General features: G+C 38.0%; 1 protein-coding gene across 1 annotated transcript in view; it reads left to right on the top strand.

Moving 5' to 3' along the window:
* The window catches only part of LOC124259176 (misshapen-like kinase 1), a 186,133-nt gene extending 167,366 nt beyond the window's left edge, over positions 1-18,767 (top strand). Inside the window, 13 exon segments of the mRNA XM_046693274.1 lie at positions 4,009-4,147; positions 4,747-4,868; positions 6,437-6,677; positions 6,917-6,982; positions 7,249-7,394; positions 7,702-7,765; positions 8,243-8,347; positions 10,039-10,187; positions 13,609-13,687; positions 14,175-14,233; positions 14,235-14,256; positions 14,563-14,702; positions 15,048-18,767. Of these exon segments, the coding sequence (XP_046549230.1) occupies positions 4,009-4,147; positions 4,747-4,868; positions 6,437-6,677; positions 6,917-6,982; positions 7,249-7,394; positions 7,702-7,765; positions 8,243-8,347; positions 10,039-10,187; positions 13,609-13,687; positions 14,175-14,233; positions 14,235-14,256; positions 14,563-14,702; positions 15,048-15,131 (1,416 nt within the window). The 3' untranslated portion in view covers positions 15,132-18,767.
* Positions 18,768-20,009: the final 1,242 nt, after the last annotated feature.

Genomic DNA, 20,009 nt, shown 5'->3' with positions numbered 1-20,009 from the left:
TCTGCAAAAGTGATAGAATTGAGGACACATGAGTCAAGTTTGCCTCTAATCCTGTCGTCTTAGTCACATGACTCATGTTCAAATTTAATTACACTATCCATCAAAATCATAATTACATTCTGTGCCTGAAGATTGCACCGATCTTGGATCCAAGAGAGAAAGATGCAGTGAAATAGCATGGTTCTTTGGAAACAATGCTGCCTTTCTTAAGTGATATTATCCATCATATTTGTCCTGGTTGGCGGTGGAAGATGTTTCCTGTAAATAAGCCATGATGTCAGAGAGACAACTACGTGGTGATCTCCATTCCGGCACTGTTGGCAACCAGTCGTGACAGTCTCGGTGTAAGCCTTGTTAAAACCTGCCTGATCAGCTGGTCGTCCCGACATTGATTGCACTGAAATATGGGACTGTCCTTTAGGCACAAAACTGATGGACAGCTTGCTGAGTGAAATTGACACTATTTTCAGGATTTGTTTCATTTAATTGGCACCACGTCCCATTATTGAATGTTTTATAGTTATTTTTTTATAAAATCTGAAGTTTTTATCATTAGTTCAAACGGATTTTATGTGAAATGCATCCTAATGTCTCTCTTAAAGTATTTTTATACCCACGGAAAGGAAGCAAAGTGAGGGTGTAGAACTATGGTGAGCGAGTGAGTTGGATTTTACACCACTTTTAGCAATATTCCAGCAATGTCGTTGGGGACATGAGAAATGGGCTTCACACATCATACCCATTTGGGGAATCGAACATGGGTCTTCAGCGTGACAAGCGAACACTTTAACCACTTCACTACTCCACAGCCCGAGAGTTAAACTAAGGACATGATCTATGCATGTTGTATTGTCTAAAACTTTGACAACATGGTCTCTCCGTCCCACCTTTCCTTTGCATCAAGTCAGTGTAGTCTTTGTTATGAATAGATTAGAAGAATATACCAGTTATTCTCCTCGTCCACACAAATTGCTCATTTAGCCAACATTTAATGATCAGTCTTCGATATTTGTACCACTTTACCCTTTCACTACTCCACCCTGTCCACGAAGAACATATTAGGGGCAAGAATTTCATCGTCTGACAGTAGCTATTTCTCAGCTAGGTGACTCAGGGGACGTCACAAATTAGTCTGTCAAGCACTTTGCTGCACTTTGCATTTAGATTGGCCACAGTTGGAGAAGGCTGACATTACTGGTCGCCTTTTTTCTGCGCCTGTCGAGCGCCAGCCATTTTCCGTGATTAATTCTGGCGTAATCGGCATGCAAGGGACCATCACGTGATCGGCAGAATCTGCCAGTATCAGAATTGAAATTAAATGTGTTTTCATTGGAAAATAATGTTGTTAGCTCAAATTTTCTTCCCCATTCAATTGGACCTGAGGTCTCAGCTCTGCACATCCAGCTAGTAAATAACAGACTGCTTCCAAAAATGAAGGATCTTTTTAAACTGTTAAAATGAACTGCTCACAGATATTTTCACATTAACAAAATTTAAAAACGCCTAAAGGGCATATTGCTTTTATGTGCAGGTTTTCTTATGACATAATTAGATTAATATAGCATTTAATAATTAACATTTTCTTCCCTACTGTATCAATAAATTATCTGAATCACCCAGTTTTGGAAAAAAATTCCTCATCACAAAAAAACACTTGGAGCTGTTTATGTCTGTTTGTAAGATTGTATGCTTTTGATGTCTCCCAGCATGTTCAAACCATGTGGCAAAAGGCTTACAAGCTGAAAAAAAAGAAAACAATGTTTAGAACCTCTTCAAATCAATATCATGTAATTTTGTTTCTGTTCAATTCACATTGTATCGTTTACCAACTCAACATCAGGAATGAAACTGAGCCAGTCTGCCATGTCATAAATCAAGCTTGTTTGAAAGGACGGCCATTAGCACCAGCTGCTGTCATTGTTGTGGTCAATATTTCAATGATTAGGTTCTCACCACATATTGATCAATTAAAGAAATACATTAACAATCTGATCATTATTATTTAAAAAATATCTTCATGTAATTTAGTAAAACACAATCAGTTTTTTATAAGAAGTGATAGAACAACTTTGTGGAATTGAGAAGATTCATTACACACAACATAATGTTCAGTAAACAGTCCAAGTGTTTTTCTTTGTATAGAAATGGGTTTAAACACGGTGACTCCTGTTTCGGTCGATATTTCATGATTGGAACTTTGGTGGTTCTGTGACCTGCAAACAAGGTTTGCCTGATCTTGGCTGAATTTTCAACATTATTATGAAAAATCTGTAACTTGACTCAACAAAGGCACAAGTTTTCACTTAGTTTAAGACACACTCTTTAACAGCATTGAACAAAGCTGTCTTTCCTTGTACGATGGATGAGGATAGATTACACGTTTTTGTTTGTGGAGCATGTTTAACAAGAATTGGCTTTAGCCAGCTCTGATCAAACTGTAAACCTACACCCTTGAACCCTCTAATCCATATTGAAGGGAATCTTGTCGGAGAAAATAACATAGCAGATAAAATGGCTGTGCCAGCTCATCCTCTTACAGATTTCAATCTGTCCGTCGGTGATTTCAGTCCCCCCATCACTTATTTCATTACACCACCAATCAACAGCGTCAATTTCGTGGCTTAATGAGGTGCAAGCTGCTTCCTTGAAATGAACAAACATTGACACATCGTCCACCCAGTCTGAAAAATACCTTTGTTCAGGATTTATCAAGACCTGCTACATAGATAGAAACAAGTATTTTTAAGAAAAGCTTGTATTTTGCAATGGAAAACTTATTGTTTCTGTATATTCACAACAATTGAAAATCTTTGATATGAACTTGAGTGGGGGTGTTGGGGTTGCCTAGTGGTTTTATGCCTTCACCTCCAGCCAAAGACACAGGTTCGATTCCCCACATGAGTACAATGTGTGAAGCCCATTTCTGGTGTCCCCCACCGTGATTTTGCTGGAATATTGCTAAAAACGGTGTAAAACCAAATTCAGTTAGTCAGTCTGTGATGTGAACTCTGTTTTAAGTTTGTTTTTTTCCTTGGAATTTTAGAGTAATATGAATATGAAGATAAAGATATTTCGGTGACTTGCACAAGTTTCAGAAGGATCTTTGTCAAGGTTGTGTTAAAACAGCGTAGTTATTTGGCATCACTGTTGATACAATTCTTCAGTGGTGTGTTATCTTTTCTCTCAGACTACATACTTACTGCAGGTACACGGTGATGGGAACAAACTAGGATTCAGAACCAGGTGCCCACTGACCACTTGACCAGTGTGGAACTATGTGTATATGTACTTAACTGCCTATGAATACTTTGGCTGGCTGCTAACAAGGATTAGTAGAGCTGTCAAAATACACACACTCATATGATGATTTGTTTATTGTTCATTTTGGCAGGTTGTGTCTGTTATAGAATTTAGTGAATAACTGGTTTGAAATCCTTAGTGGCATCATAGGTGGATCCAGAGAGGGGGTGCAGGGGTGCGTGCCCCCCCTTTTGTCCTGAAAGTTTATTAAATGACCATTGAAACTCTCGTGAAAATGAAGTGTGCACCCCTCCTTTCTCGATACTGTGCACCCCCCTTTCTCAAAAAGCTGTATCTGCCCCTGGGCATTGCAATGTGTGTTTGTCAGTTCTGTTTTAGAAGGTACCGTTAAGTTAACCAGGACCTCCTTTCACCAAGCACTAAGGTGATCGTAAGTCACTAAGGTAACCTTAGTGCAATGTTAAAGAATGGGAGTTAAGGTTAACCTTAGTAAAGGTTGCTTCGTGAAAGGAGCCCTAGGTCTGGATGATAAATATACTGTTACAACAATGTTGAACAGAACACTCTGAAACATGCAAGTGAATTCTCTGTTACTACTGTGAAGTACATGTACTTACCTTTACCAATACAAACACACTCGTTACACACAAGCACAAATGACATGTTACACTGTATAATGATACAGGTAGGTGTTATATTGGTGTTTTTCATATTGGCTCTGTGTTAATTGTGATGATTTTGTTTCAGAACAAATCAGAACCTGCTTTCGATGGAGACAAATATCGGCGCAATGACCGTGAAGGGCAGCGAAGCAGCGCCAAGCCTCCCCATGCACAACAGCACATTCACAGAACAGCTTCCAACTCATCAGCTCCTGGTGCTCTTGGTAAGGATGGAGAAAACTGATGTGGTTCAATCACTCAGTAGATTCATAGATGCACATTGACTGAGATGTAATAAATCCTAAACAATCTGTAAGAAAGGATTATGGTTTGTTTTGTTTTATCAAAGCACATGTAGTTCCACTTGTCAGATGGGTACACAAGTACGTGTTCTAGAATACCAGTTGTCAGGCTTACATTTGCATGCACGCCAAGCTGGCTGAGTGGGTTAGATTGCTGGCTTTCTGTGATGGTGACTAAATGCCAGGCTAGCTATTCTCGAAACCTTCGTAGCCCTATGAACTTCTTAAGCCCATTCTTAACACATTGGCTACGATCAAAGTTAAGAATTTTTAGGGCTACGAACATTTCGAGAATGAGGGCCCTGATTCTGCGAGTTTGGGTTCAAATCCCAGATAAGACTAAAAAAAAAAAAACATTTTTAAAGGAAGTAGTAGAATCTGTACTTTAGTCAGAAAGTGTGATCCTAAGCATAACATGTGTTACACATATAGTTAGGATGGAGCAGATATGATCCTAGAATGATCTGAGTTATGGGAAAGTATATCGTGTGCAATACAGACTTGGTATTTGTCTTCTTCAGGGATGCAGTCACCACGTCACAGCCAGAATGTTTTACCAGATCTCCTTCCTCCACGCACACCCCCACAGCCGAGGTCACCTCCCACCCCGCAGCGACCCCAGGACAAATCTACATCCGATGAGGTATTGAGTTAACAACTTGAGATTATGCATGACTTTCTTTGGGATTGTATGGTGTTGGGGCTTTCGATAATGTCAACAAAAGGGAGACAACTGTGTAATACTAAGCCTTTAATACAAATGCTATCTGTTACATTGATAAACATGAAAAGTATTTAGTTAATTTCAGTAATTGTTGGTAAAGTTATAATGTATGTAGACTTGTTCATGATTTAAAACATTTAGGATGTAGATATTGAAGGATCTCATGTCTATAAACGGTATTATTCAAGGCGTTTAATTGTTCAAGAAGTACTACTGCTTTAGCCATACATCACTGTACCACTATATTTTCAGTTCACTAACTTTTTTTTTTCGAACCAAATTAATGTATGTTCTTCAAAGGTGAGATGATATCTTTCCACATAAACTTTCCATCCATGTATGTCCTATCATCCTCATCACTTGTTTCAAACATACTTGCATCTTTGTGTTCTAATTCTTCATGTCAATATCATACTAAACTGCCGTTAAGTAGGCATTTGAGTAGGAACATTTCCAAAGACTGTCTTGTCTAGATGGGACCCGTATTAAAATTCCTGTACGCAGTACAAATGTTAACAGGACACCAACCCGAACACTGCTTCCCACTCCAAATAATGGCTATAAGAACCACGGCATCTAACATGGCCAATCTGTAATCATAGCATGTTTAGAGCTGTCAGCTGACGTTTGAATACAGCATGCAATGGTGTTTAAATGTTTGTCACCAGATCATCATTAAAATTAACTGCCCAGCAATATCATTTTAAGGTTTTGTTTTAAATATATTTTAGTTCAAAATTATTTTTTGCATCAGTAGTAGTTTAGATTTGTACTGATATAATTATTCATCTTGATATTTCTGTAGTTGTAGGTAGTTTCAAGATAAGCATTTGGGAATGATACGTCAGTTTAGATGTTTATTTAAAGATTTGATTATTTACATGTAGCTTTTGTATGTGAACATCTGTATCTAATACTTCAAACATGTTAACTTGGCAAACCTGTATATCTATTGGTGCAAAACTTGTCAATATCTTATTGTATTCGTCATACTTATTCATATAATTGACACAGAGGTTTGTAAACTTTTACGTTAAGGATTCCAAATTAATTGACAAGTTTTGTAGTGCTTGCCTCATCCTGTATACCGCTGTCATCTTGGCTCCATCATAATCAAAATGGTTCTAGATTTTTATAGTACACTGTATCAGGCGCTGCCACATCCAGATTTAAAACGAAAAACCAAAACACCATAGACAACAAAATTTATGCATATTTATAACACATTTGATTATCCAATTCCAAATGTAAGGACGTACATCGTTAAGGTTAACATGCAATAACATGGATATTATCACACAGAGGTTGGGTAAATTCTGACAGTAGAACGGAGGCTTAGATTCATATTCGGAACCAGAATCCTTTTCACTCATGCTGAAATAACTATCTTTTTCGGTGAACTTTGTCTCTTTTGGTGTTTGTGAGGGAATCTGTTGTCTTGCCGGTGATGGTTATGCCCCTGTATACAAGTGACTATATTTTTCTAGTATCGGCAGGCGGTGAGTAAACAGGCCGGTGGCATGAAACACCAGCGCTCCTTCTCCGCCTTCGGGTTTGGAGCGGGTGGCTCAACTGTCGGTTCTGTCTCCTCACAGCAGAGTCGAAGAGGGTCGCAGATCAACGTCAACGTCACGCCGTCACAGACCACAGAGGCCACAGGGGACACCCCGGAGATCCGCAAATACAAGAAGAGATTCGGCTCGGACATCTTGTGTGCTGCATTATGGGGTAGGTTCTTCAATACACGCATAGGGGATGGAATCAATAGATGTTGCTGGTATAGACAGTTGTTTTTGGTTTTTAGTATGAACCGTTTTTGATATGTATCATAAGTATGTATATACAGTACCAACTAGACTTGATACTATTACATTCCAATTCTTTCATTACAACAGTGTTGCTTCACATCTAGGGATAAGGCTGTAGAGTTGAACAGTGTGTTTATATGGGTGCTCTTTAAATTTCAGGAGTCAATCTGTTGATTGGAACAGAAAATGGTTTGATGCTGCTGGACAGAAGTGGACAAGGAAAAGGTAATGATTCTTAAATCTACAGGGGCAGTGGGGTAGCCTAGTGGTTAAAGCATTCACTCATTGTGCCAAAGTGTTCAATTCCTTACTTTGGTACAATATGTGAAGCCCATTTCTGGTGTCCCCCAGGGTTATATTGCTGGAATATTGCTAAAAGTGGCATAAAACCTATCTCACTTGCTCACTCAGAATCTACAGTAGCTATGAACCGTGGCCTGCAGTGCTGAGAGAGTTTTGCATCAGTTATTTATTGTGTTCCATGTTTGCAGTGTACACTTTGATATCCCGGCGCCGCTTCCAGCAAATGGAGGTCCTGGAAGGACAGAACATTCTGGTGACCATATCTGGGAAGAAAAACAAGATCCGTGTCTACTATTTATCCTGGCTCAAGAGCAAGATCTTCAAAACAGAGGGGGTACTTACTTATCTTTACTCTTTAATTTGAATTGGTAAAATTGTTTTACTATCATTCCATACCACAAGCTTGTGACAACTCTTAGAGTCTTTCAACAAATACCAAACAATTTGAACCTCATATTTCAAGGCAGCAAATTATCACACTACTGTAATGTATGTTGATTGGATATTGGAAGAATTTTGGTAATATAGTTTCTAATCAGTGTTTATCTTTTCAGATTATTGATATCTTTAATGAAACATATGAACATTTCACCACACATAACCTGACACAAGACGTCATGTGTTTTGTCTTCTGTTTTCAGAGCGACAAGAAGAATGGCTGGGTGAATGTTGGTGAATTAGAAGGATGTGTGCATTTCAAAATTGGTAAGTAATTATTCTCATCACATTGATAATGTTACATAGTTGTTGGGACCCATGAAGATCCGGTCAAGAGCAACCCATGCTTGTCACAAGAGGCGACTAACGGGATCGGGTGGTCAGGCTCACTAACTTGTTGACACATGTCACCGTATCACAGTTGCATAGATCAATGTTCATGATGTAAATCACTGGATTGTCTGGCTCAGATTTGATTATTTACAGATCGCTCTCATATGGATGTAATATATACTGAGTACAGCATTAAACAACAAACAATACATGGTTGCTGCCATGTTAAGTTAAGTTTAGCTTGAAACCATCACCATGACTGTCTGCCAAGGCGACACAGTGATTTAGTTGGTCATTTGAACAACTTCTACATTCAGGTTTCAGGTTAGGTAATCTATAACCTATGTCAATGGATTAACTGACTGCATGTGAATTATAACTAAATATTTATTTGTTTTGTTTCTTTTGCAGTAAAATATGAAAGAATAAAGTTTCTTGTGATAGCATTGCAAGATAGTATAGAGATCTATGCATGGGCTCCCAAACCCTACCACAAGTTCATGGCCTTCAAGGTGAGTCACAGCAGGGAATGTACCGGGGTGGATTTGCTTATGGTGTATTTGGGAATACTCAGTACAGTACAGAATTTCTCAGTACAGATTCTAGTATTTTGGGGGGTGGTGGGGTAGCCTAGTGGGTAAAGCGTTTGCTCGTCACGCCGAAGGCCCGGGTTCGAATCCCCACATGAGTATAATGTGTGAAGCCCATTTCTGGTGTCCCCCCCGCTGTGATATTGATGGAATAATGCTAGAAATGGTGTAAAACAATACTCAGTCAGTCAGTTGTACCTTTTTGGTTGAATCTCATCTGGGATCACCAGCACAAAAAGTCAGCGATCGAACCCACTCACCCACTGGGATCAAACCCACTCAGCTACTGTGACGTGCACAATGATTGAAATGTAACAACTGGTAGTCAAGACCACATACTTTGTGTATCCTTCAGCCTAAATTGGCTCAACTCCCACGACTAAAGCTACGAATACACAATGGTCAAATGTAGCATGTTATATGTGGGATAACACGTTCTCAGTAAAGTGCCTGACTTTGAGTGTGAGGGTTTGAATCCAGATGGGACCCAACCGCCCAAAAGGTGCTAAAATCTGAACGTTATCCCCATGTAAACAGGTATATTGATAGATTGTAACTGAATGTGAAGGTCGACTGTGGAGACACCAAGTCTGTAGTGAAAGTGTCCCTTCATTTGATCCATGTGAAACGTCTAAGGAGACAGTCCTCATGTAGTCACAAGTGTCCCAGTTGGGCAGCATGTATTTCATATGTATCACAGTGCTTGAGTCGCCCACTTGAAACATTAGTGTAGGAAGTATTACATGTTTTAATAATTGGTCAATTGTATTTGAAGGTAATGAGGTGGCTGGAGTGTAAACTAGGACTCTCAAATTCATTTGATTTGACAAGTGTCAGATATGTTACTTGTTGCAGTTTAAATCAACACATTTCTCTGGGTTTATGAGAGTCACATCCTACCACATATCTCATGCTTACAGGAAATGTCAGTTGAAATGGTATAATCTGAAAATAGTACATCTCTTTCTTTAGTTTCTTTGAGTGGCATTTAGAAGCTGGTATGATGAATAGGAATGATATTTTATGGATAGACAACTTCTTTATTGAAATGGATGTGACGTTTTGGTGTCGATGCTAGCATCGTTATAAAGCAAACTTTCCTGTTCTTGCCTTAGTTGTTAATTCATAATTGATTAATTAATAATTGTTGACTGCTTAGCTTAGCAGTGTCCTGTAATGCTATACTTCATATGAACATATGTACTTTCAGGGCTCGATTTAGTGCTTTGTTACTTGCACTGGTGCAACCCAATGTAACAAAGTGCAACCCAGTAATTTGTCTAACTTGCACCAGGTGCAAGTCAATTGTTTAGAATTTTATCAACAATAAATATAACATTTAAGCATAATTATGTCAGCTCATATTTCTTCTAAACTTTGAATAATTCAGTAATATATTTCTTTCATTACACATTGCAATAAGAGCAGTGCAGCTGGAATTTGGCTGGTGCAACTAGGGTTTTTCTCAGGTTGCACCTGGTGCAAGAAGGTTAATATCTCTTAAATGAGCCCTGACTTTGCGTTTCAGTTACTTAACGTAGGACACTTTATGGAATTAACTGTCAGCTAGGTTGTAGGTCATTATTCCAAACTATATAAGTGGTTGTATATTTTCAGTCTTTTCCGAGCTGGCTTACAAACCTCTGCTGGTAGATCTGACTGTTGAAGAAGGCTTGAGGTTAAAGGTCATCTACGGCTCCAATCAGGGCTTCCATGCCATTGACCTGGACACCTCCCAGAACTTTGATCTGTACATTCCTTCACATGTAAGTACAAGCGTCTTGTGGCCGCGTCTCATGGTATTTGTTTTAATGACACCCCATTTTTCAGATTGTACTTTCTTTTATCTTGTTTACCACATCGGTACTTTATTTCTGTCTGGTAAATGTTGAGCATTTGGTCATCAAGTGCTTGATGAATCGCACCACATTGAGATACCCTTATTGTGCTCATGCTTTGCTTTGTGACCAGTTTTACAGTTCAACTTTGTGTGGTCTGAAATATTGGTTACATTATTAGGGCCCTTCTTCAGTATGGCAACAAGAAGCACCAGCTAATGCATCAGTAAGGCACGAGGCATATTTCTGGGGTGGATCCTGGACTTGATCAACTGAGGGGCTAGAAACATTACTGTTGTATATAGTTATGTAGAGGGGGATGTGTGAGTAACTCTCCATTCCTTATAAATAATGGAGGTGCGGCACCACAAGGGGCCCATCATTGTGAAGGAACGGGAGAGTTACAATGATATTCCCATGCTTAAATTTTATTCTAGGTGACTTTGTAAAACGTGTTTGATACATTTAATAGTTTTTAATACAGAAATTTCAAAATTATTTCGAAAACCTATATATTTATAGACATATATTTGAAATATATAATCGGTCAGATGCATCTCCACATAAAGAGACTCCCGCTGCTGTCGGTGAACATGACATGAAACAGGTGCACTGGAACAAGCACTCTCCAGGGGCGGTATTCATAAAAGAACTTAAGTCTGAATTATGACTTAAGTTTTTGAAAAAACTAAGTTTTTTCACTTTTTCTGACTTAAGTTTTCAGATTTTACTCAAGTCATATTCATAAAGCAACTTAGGCTTAAGTTTTGGCGATTTCCGACTTAAATCTTAAGACTGGGCAGGGGTAGGCTTAACTGGAAGGTGTTTGACTTAAGTCAGTAAACAATATGGCTGCCGTAGCGCTGAGGCGTCGTTCATTTCACCAAAGAAGACAAAGTCTCGTTGAATACAGCGATGAAGAATTAATTCGGCGATACAGTCCAGATGGGAATGGCATTAGATTAAATCGCCAGCATTTGGGAGAAAGGATATTTTTATAAAATAGGATTTCCTAATTTTTTTATAAAAGTAGGATTTCCTATTTTTTAATTTCCCATATATTCTTGAAATCAATTGTTCTAAAGTTGATTACACTTATGATGATAATACCTTTAATAGATATCACTCAAAGCTTTCATATTTAGTCATATATTTATAAACTAGGATTTCCTAAAAAATTATAAAGTAGGATTTCCTATTTTATAAAATTTTCCATTGTTAGTAAACAAAACACAGGAAATTTTACAAATATTCCTGACACTACATGCTGTAGCCTCACCAAACTATTTATTTGTGTGAGGTCATGTTAAACTTAAAAACTTTTTCGTTCATACATGTTCCTTTCCTTCGTCGTGTGACCTTGGCTAATCATCACCTACACTCACTACATTTTTCCAGTGTTTGATGCATTTTGGGCTGTTTCATAGGCGTACCAATGTAATTCAGAAAAGAGAACAGAAAATCGTACTTATTCAAAACAAATGAAAACTATGTGTGGCACGTAGTCTAAGACATTTCTGTATTCTTGACTACACCTTGACAGTCGGACCCAATGTTTACATTACCTGCCACGCCTCTTGCCGCTTCGCCGACGTCACGCCCGGACCAAACTTCCTTCCAACGCTCTGGCGTTTGTTTTCACGAGTTCCGTCAAAAGCAGGACCTCGGGCAGTATTCTATAAAAGTTTTTAGTCCAATTAGGTTTTCTCTTCTTTATCTCAGACTCCGACATATTTTTCACAATGTATTACCGCAGTATCTCAATGTGTCGTCTGCCGTAAATAGCAAAAGGGAGATCCCAACGAAAGCCATTTTCACACCTTTTAATAAAAGAGTTCCCCCGGAAGTCTAAAAATACCTCGGATTCACCCTAGTGATCACGCGGGTATGCACTACGAAAAAAACTTAGTTTGTCTTTGGAAACTTAGCTAAGTTTCTGACTTAGTAGCTTTATGAATAGCATCTTAAGTCTCAGACTTAGCTAAGTCAGTTTTAAAAAACTTAAGTTTGGACTTAGGAAAAATCTTAGTTTCTCTATGAATACCGCCCCAGTACTGTAGCAACTAATACTTATGAACAAAGGAGTGCTAAAACAATAGAATGACATCCCAAGCGTAATTGGATTAACTGAGTGAGTGAGAAAAATGTGAGAGAGGACTGTGCATCAATACATAAAAATATGTTTACAATATTTCTGAAAAGGAGGAATAGATCTGCAGGGACAAACCCACCAACAGCTAGAGAGGGTTCAAATAGACATGAACAGCTAGAGAGGGTTCAATCCATCGCTAGGTGTTCTGTCATTGAAGTATCAGTGGTTGTGTGTCAGCTAACATTAGGGAGTTCTGTATTGCCCCTTTATAGTAATCCTAACTCCCCTACCCCAAATCTTTGTTGTCTCTCTCTTCTATCTAACACTGTTTCCTTGTCTTCTGTCCAGCTCCGCGTTAACAACGACGGCAACGACGTAACGCCTCATGGCGGTAGCGTCACATTTTACATTAATCAGGTAACACAGCCCACCCCAGAGCTTCATAATTCTCACTTCTTTGCTGTTCTGTTCCAGCTCAAAGTCAAAATGGGATTCGTGTTCAAAATTTGTTCATGCATTTTTAAAAGTAACTTTGTGTTACGTGTTCCGATTCATGTCACATGGAAGTCCCCTTTTGACGGTACCTGTTTCATTCATCTGTTCATTTACTTCCATATGTTGAACTTGCATGAAGAATTATCCTTATTCTGTTCTTTTGTTCTTTTCCTTCTGACCTGATGCTTTTTTATTGGACTCAGTTAGGATCACCTTTATTTTTGTTGCATATCCTTGAGGCTTTGGATGTGACTCCATCCAATGTTTTGTGAATGGTCTGGTGGTTCTGGCAGAGTTACCTCCCTTTTACCCTTTATTACATTGACTTTATTTGCATTCAGTACATGAAAAGAGAAAGGAGCAGTGTAAGATAAACATATCTGGTGTACAGGATTCTCATTTTTTGGTCATTCAGACAAATATTTTCAAGAGTTCAGCGAGTTCATCTTTAAATTTGGGAGTAAATGTTTTCTGACTTTCAGAGCATGGCTGTTAGCATGAGAGAATCTACACTTTATCTCCCCTTCATCTGTCCAAGTTCTTGACCAGTTTGTGACTAGAAGTTTATTAATCATGGAAAACATATGCTTAAAACAACAATCAAAACAAATGGTCAATCTCTTTTGTTTTGCTTAAATCTGATCAAACTAATCCTAATCATTAATTGTGTTTTATATGTTGAAACTGACATTGAGGTGTGGGTTGTGTAAGGGAGACAACTCCTATTTCTACAGGTACTGACCTTTGCAATGTTCATTTCAGACTCAAGGTCCAATCACGCCTCACACAATTGTCATTCTTCCCAACACCAATGGTTTACAGCTGCTTCTGTGCTATGACAGTGAGTACAATTGTTCAACATAGCACCTTCAATACACAATTTCAATTTGTGCCTTATTTAAATAGAGCAACAAGTAACCAACAGTCTTGCTGTTAAAGATCAATATAAACATGGCAAGCAGCCATGAAACTGGCAGCAGTGCCACTCTGCTGATATTAACTTTCTGATGAAACTGTTGATGTATATATCTGAGCAGAGAGCTGTTTTTTAGTATTTGATTTTTTTATGATTAGTACAGTCATTTGGCTGATATATTCAGGCATCAGGGTTTTATGTATGCTCATGTTAAGTGTTGTGGTAAGTTCTGTGTCCTGCTCGACAACAAAGCATTTGGTCTCACCTTACCTGAGTTTGCTCTGTTCACCCAGCAGAAAATGGGTACCCGGTAGGATAAGTCATATATTATAGATGTGTACATTCATTGATGTGGCCGATATCTTCAGGCAGCAGAGTTTTATGTCTGCTAATGTTAAGTGTTCTGTTATAGATGAGGGAGTCTACGTGGACACAAACGGGAAGATTACCAAGAACGTGGTGCTACAGTGGGGGAGAGCTACCTACCTCTGTCGGTCAGTATTCACACCATAGTTAATGACCCCACTACAATGGTGGATCAATGAGAACTGTCCTTTAACCTGTGTAATTATAACGTAAACACTGCCTCTGGCTTATGGTACCCTTTATGCCTGTGGTTACACAGATACATACAGAAATACAAATGAAATTTTAAACACTAAGTCATAGCTATTCCTAGTGGTATGCATAATTGATTACTGAATTATCTCCCCTGATGTCATGGCCTTGTCGTTGCAAACCTTTTGTAACCCCTGTATGTATGGCTGGTTACAAGTGATGAATGATGTTTTATGTTACAGCATATATCAGCACAGGTCAGATTATGGGCTGGGGGAACAAAGCCATAGAGATCCGGTCAGCTGAGACTGGACATTTGGATGGAGTTTTTATGCATAAGAAAGCTCAGAAACTGAAATTCCTCTGTGAAAGAAATGATAAGGTATGCTGGTGATAAGGAGAGAGTGTGGGGGTGATTCCAAGATGGGACTCAACCCCCCAAAAGTACTAGATTATAAACTTAACTGAGAAAGTGTAATCCCAAATATAACATGTTTTGTATGTGTAGATGCTTAGATTATTACTTCAGTGAAAAATATTACTTTAATTGCTGGATCTTAAGAAGCTGTCTATATGAAGATCATGGTCGAAGGTTTTGTTTATGACTAGAAGTACATGGTGGTACATTAAGATTTTGAACTTGGATGAAATGACAGTCGCTGGGAACTTGCAAACAGCTCAATTAAGTTGTATTATGTTTGAAATGTTCTGTTGCTTCTTTTTTCAGGTGTTTTTCTCTTCCGTTCGGTCAGGATCGTCTTGTCAGATCTACTTCATGACCTTGAGCAAGCCTGGCCTTGCCAACTGGTGATTTCCACAAACCCTATAGCAACAGGTGCTGTCCGTAGCAAAGATAGAAGTGCCGCCCAAAGACAGCTGCTGCACAAGAATACTCAGCCAAGTCACACAGTGGCATCTGTTGCAGCTCAAGTCCTTTCAGATGTTGATAACTCTTGGATATTGTCCTACTCTCTCTGGGGACGTAATGGCAATAGATGCCATTAATTAATACATACATGTCATTAATTAGTACATAAATGTCATTAGTTAATACATAAATGTCATTAATTAATACATATATGTCATTAATTAATACATAAATGTCATTAATTAGTACTTAAATGTCATTAGTTAATACATAAATGTCATTAATTAATACATAAATGTCATTAATTAATACATAAATGTCATTAATTAGTACATAAATGTCATTAGTTAATACATAAATGTCATTAATTAATACATAAATGTATGGAGGTAAACTTAAATGAACTATTCACCCTGAACGTTATAAGTTGTGACAGTGAATAGGTTGAATCTAGAGCCTGGTTAAGAATTTTAGGTTAATGGTCCATTAGCCATGAAAATAGATTTTGAGGAAAGTGTTGAACTGAAATAAGCTCTTTGTAAGACTTCCACTTCCAAACCTGTTTCTGTCAGAACTACTGTTAGCATTAATTGATTAGGACATGAAAGTCTATTTAAATTCAGTGAGCCATTAGCTGAACTTTGTAACTCTTGCTTTCTTTCAATTATTCTTGAAGGTTTTACTGGACTTGATCAATCTTGACGCAATACTGTTAAAGAAGCAATTCTCTTCTTTGTCTTGTGTATTCAGCAATAGGCAGTGTACAGATAGCTCCCTCTTTTTAATCCCTTATCGTGTTGACCTACTCGTTCATCAGCTGACAAAGGCGGCATAAAACCCAACGCACTCACTCTCTCACTCATCAGTTGACGGTGTCACCATCTGGAAGTAGAGGTACTGGCATCCATTCCAGTTGTGCTATGGACTTGTTCCACTATGAATAGTGTATAACATTATCTGTGTAAAACCTTGCAATCTTATACAAAGTGTACCATCTTGCTTTTATGGTTGAACAATACTGGTGCTTTCAGTCCAACAGTCTATATTTTAGTTCATACTTTTAGTTTCTAGTCATAATGAGCTGAAGAGTAACACTCATCTTACTGTAGTTAGTTCAGTCCTTGGTGGGCTTTGTACACTTGACATTATCCATTAGTCTATTTCAGAATAGTTTATTGTAAAATAATCCAATCATAAATATCACACCTATCACATTTTTGTACAAATGTATTATTAACAAGATAAGTTATTCTTACATTCTATATTGGATGAATCTGTTCTGTAATAAATTAGAAAATAAAATTGAAAACTGAATACCGGTATTGAAAATTGAAAATAAATTGAAGCTTGTGTAGGGATTCTGAAGATGGACTTTCAGTAATGGGCATACACTCTGAGAAAGATCCATCGTATACAACAATGTTTATTTTTGTAAATAGTCGTCTTTTTGTTTGTAATAGATCTCAATCTCCAAATTAAGGAGTGCTCTTTCCCCCCTAGTATTTGAACTGTTCTTTTGTCTTAATTTCTTGGGTTTTCTTATGGAAAATTGTGTAAAAAATGTGCCATATATTTGCTTCTGAGAATGCTGTAGTATACCTTCGCATTCTACTAATCTCCTTATATTGATAATGAAGGGAAGGAGTTTAAGGGTAATATCTTCCTACATGATGGTTGAGAAAAGGTTGGTCTTTCCGTATTTCATGTGTATGGACAATATTATGTTGATATATCCTCAATGAAAAAATTGTTTAAACCATAATTTTTATTTATCTTACTAGTTCAAAATTAGCTGTTCAATGAAGAGAATGCCAACATCATGTCGCATGGCGAATATGTACCCGCTGTCATGTATGTGGGTCATCTTGTAAGCTGCTTCCCTGAATGCATGGGTGAATTGTCAGTTAATACTTCCACTTGCTTTCTGCTGCTAAGTGTCAAAGATCACAACATCTAGCTCACCATTTTATACTCTATGTATATACTCATAATACTTAGACATGTATATGCTTGTCTTTAAAGAAGCACAGACAATATCCATACAAGCTGATTCAATATTTCAAATTGTATTTGTATTGTTAATGAAAACTAATGTAACTTCATGCAGTCCAAACATTAAGAACATTTCAGAGCCAACCAAACTAGTGAAGGTAGACAACATACTTTTATATAAGTGTAAATATTGTAAATATGAACATATTTTGGGTTGATACATTCTATATCAACAAGCCATCTTTTGTATTTATTTTGAGTTGTTTCGAGACTTCGTTTTAGTTTGAAACCATTACACCACACACCAAAGAAATTTCAACTAGAACTAGCATACATGTTATGGAAATTTAAGATCTGAAATGTCTGTGAACAGATTACCCTTTTGAAAACAGGCTAATGTATAAATTGTAGCAGAAATGTAAACATTTAGAAAACCCATCTAAAAGAATGACAAGCTGCCATTGGAAACTGTTGTATATAACCACGTGCTTTGAAATGTACATATGTAATACTGGAAGGCCGGAGGTGGAGAACTTCAGCCCATAACAAAAGCATCTTTCTGTATTTGTTGCGTTCATACATGACTATATCATATTTTGTATTTCTACGTCTTGTATAGATTTTTGTACGTGTGTTTTGTATTTATGATTCTGTAAAAAGCAAGCTGTTAGTAGGTACAAAGGCTCTATTGTGATACTCTATGGCTTTTAACAAAGGTATGTGCAATCTTTTATTTTCTTTTAAACAGCTGAAAATATCAAGCCCTCTCACCTGTCATGGGAAATCATCATTTGTCCTGGTTGTCAAATGTTCTATTTTCATGCCTAGTGATGTTTGTTATTGTCTACATGTAATTGAAAAAGGACAGCTTAGTTCATTGTCTTCCATGTAGTGTCGAAGTAATGTAGCTTTGAAGTTGGAGATTATTGTAACTATAAGTGGTAAGATGAATTGTATTAAAATTAGTGAAAGACAGTTATTTGTCCTGAAATCATGAGGAGGGCTTTTGATGATGTGAATGAAATAGGCATCCACTACACCGATACCTACGTATAAAATATACCAGTAACGGGCATGTATAGACATTATGAGATATGGCCTAAGTTTGCTATAATCTTAACCTTGCTGGCCTAGATAAAAACAGCATTATTGTCAATTTCAGCAGGTACATATGCTGCAGCTGATTACCTGATTATGCAATGAGCACCAAACGATGTGTATTTCTCCAGTAGTTGTCTCTCCAACTCAAACTGTGCCTTTATCATTTCATTTCTATATTTTACCCACACCTTCCACTTGATAGCAGGTGATGTTCATTTCATACTCAATGTCATTGACATGGATTGGATGTTCTGTCGCAGGAACCACAGAGTCTCTGCCGGCCCACTCTTTGGTTGTAGTTGAGTATTTAAAGAAACAAGGATCTAAGTATGTTTTATTGAGTTAGGGTAGGAGGGAGGTGTTCTGTTACAGCTGAAGTTGGGCTTACTGCATGATATTTATTTTGGGCTAGCTTTGTATGATTTTATAGAGATTCACACAGCTTGTCACCCGTGTGTAGATCAAAATAAAGCAAAACCAAATGTACAGACATTGTGTTCAGTTTTTATTCAACAAGTCTAGAGCAAAGCTGGATAATGCATATCTGGAAAAAGAAATCCTGTATTTTCATATATCCTGAACGTAGGAAACATTGAGCATGACATTGATATACAATTCTTGTCATAAGTTGTCTGTGCTACCTGAGGGCGGTGGGTAGCCTTGTGGTTACAGCGTCACACAGAAGACCCGGTTTGATTCCCCACATGGGTACAATGTGTGAAGTCCATTTCTGGTGTCCCCTGCCATGATATTACTGGAATATTGCTAAAAGCGGCATAAAACCTTACTTACTTACTCACTCACTCACTCACTCACTCACTCACTCACTCACTCACTCACTCACTCACTCACTCACTCACTCACTCACTCACTCACTCACTCACTCACTCACTCACTCACTCACTCACTCACTCACTCAGCTCACTCACTCACTCACTCACTCACTCACTCACTCACTGGTTGATAGCATTGACCTTCAGGAATGTTATTGCCATTGAACAGTTACATACCATGAAAAATGTTGAGTATTTCACATAGTTAGTCGTCACCCATAATGAAAACGGGATACACTTTATTAGATGACTATTTAATTTAGAGATAGGTGTCTTTAGGAAGCATTTCTAAGCTTTCGTAATGGTGTGCACTTAGACATTCAGAGTGGAGTGTAGTCTGTCCTTGTGGTTAAGCATACTAATGGATTGCAAATATCTGTTTAAGCTGATGATATACAACAAAATATAATGTTAATGTTTTATCTGTTAAGTAAAAGATTGTATATTTATTTTAAAGTAGTGGATGTTTGACTCATTACACAGGGACCGCCTTCGTGGTGTAGTGGTTAGAGCGTCTGCCCGGAGAGCGGAAGGTCTCAGGTTCGATCCCTGACCGCGTCATAACAAAAGACGTTAAAATATGGTACTTGTTGGTCCCTGCCTGGCGCTCGCATTAATGGGAACAACAAGGACTGGTCAGCTCGGAGTCAGTATATTGTGTCTGAGTGGGGTATTCATGCTTCACTGCGGAATGGTATCTCAGTGAGCTAGCACTGTAAAACCAGCTTCAGTCTGGGCTAGTACAAGCAGCCGCGCGTACACACGCATGCATGTCGCCATATGAGCGAAATATTCTCAAGCACCTCAAACCCAACAAATATTTGATTAAGCAGTTGTCCCAACTTTGACAGTGAGCTTACAATCCTCCCAAGTTTGACTGTCCTCGGTTCACACA

Source organism: Haliotis rubra, unplaced genomic scaffold (genome assembly GCF_003918875.1).
Source record: "Haliotis rubra isolate DU_JTF1 unplaced genomic scaffold, ASM391887v1 Scf711, whole genome shotgun sequence".
Lineage (NCBI taxonomy): Eukaryota > Metazoa > Mollusca > Gastropoda > Lepetellida > Haliotidae > Haliotis > Haliotis rubra.
Note: the sequence above shows the minus strand (reverse complement) of the source record. Positions and strands in the feature narration are given on the sequence as shown.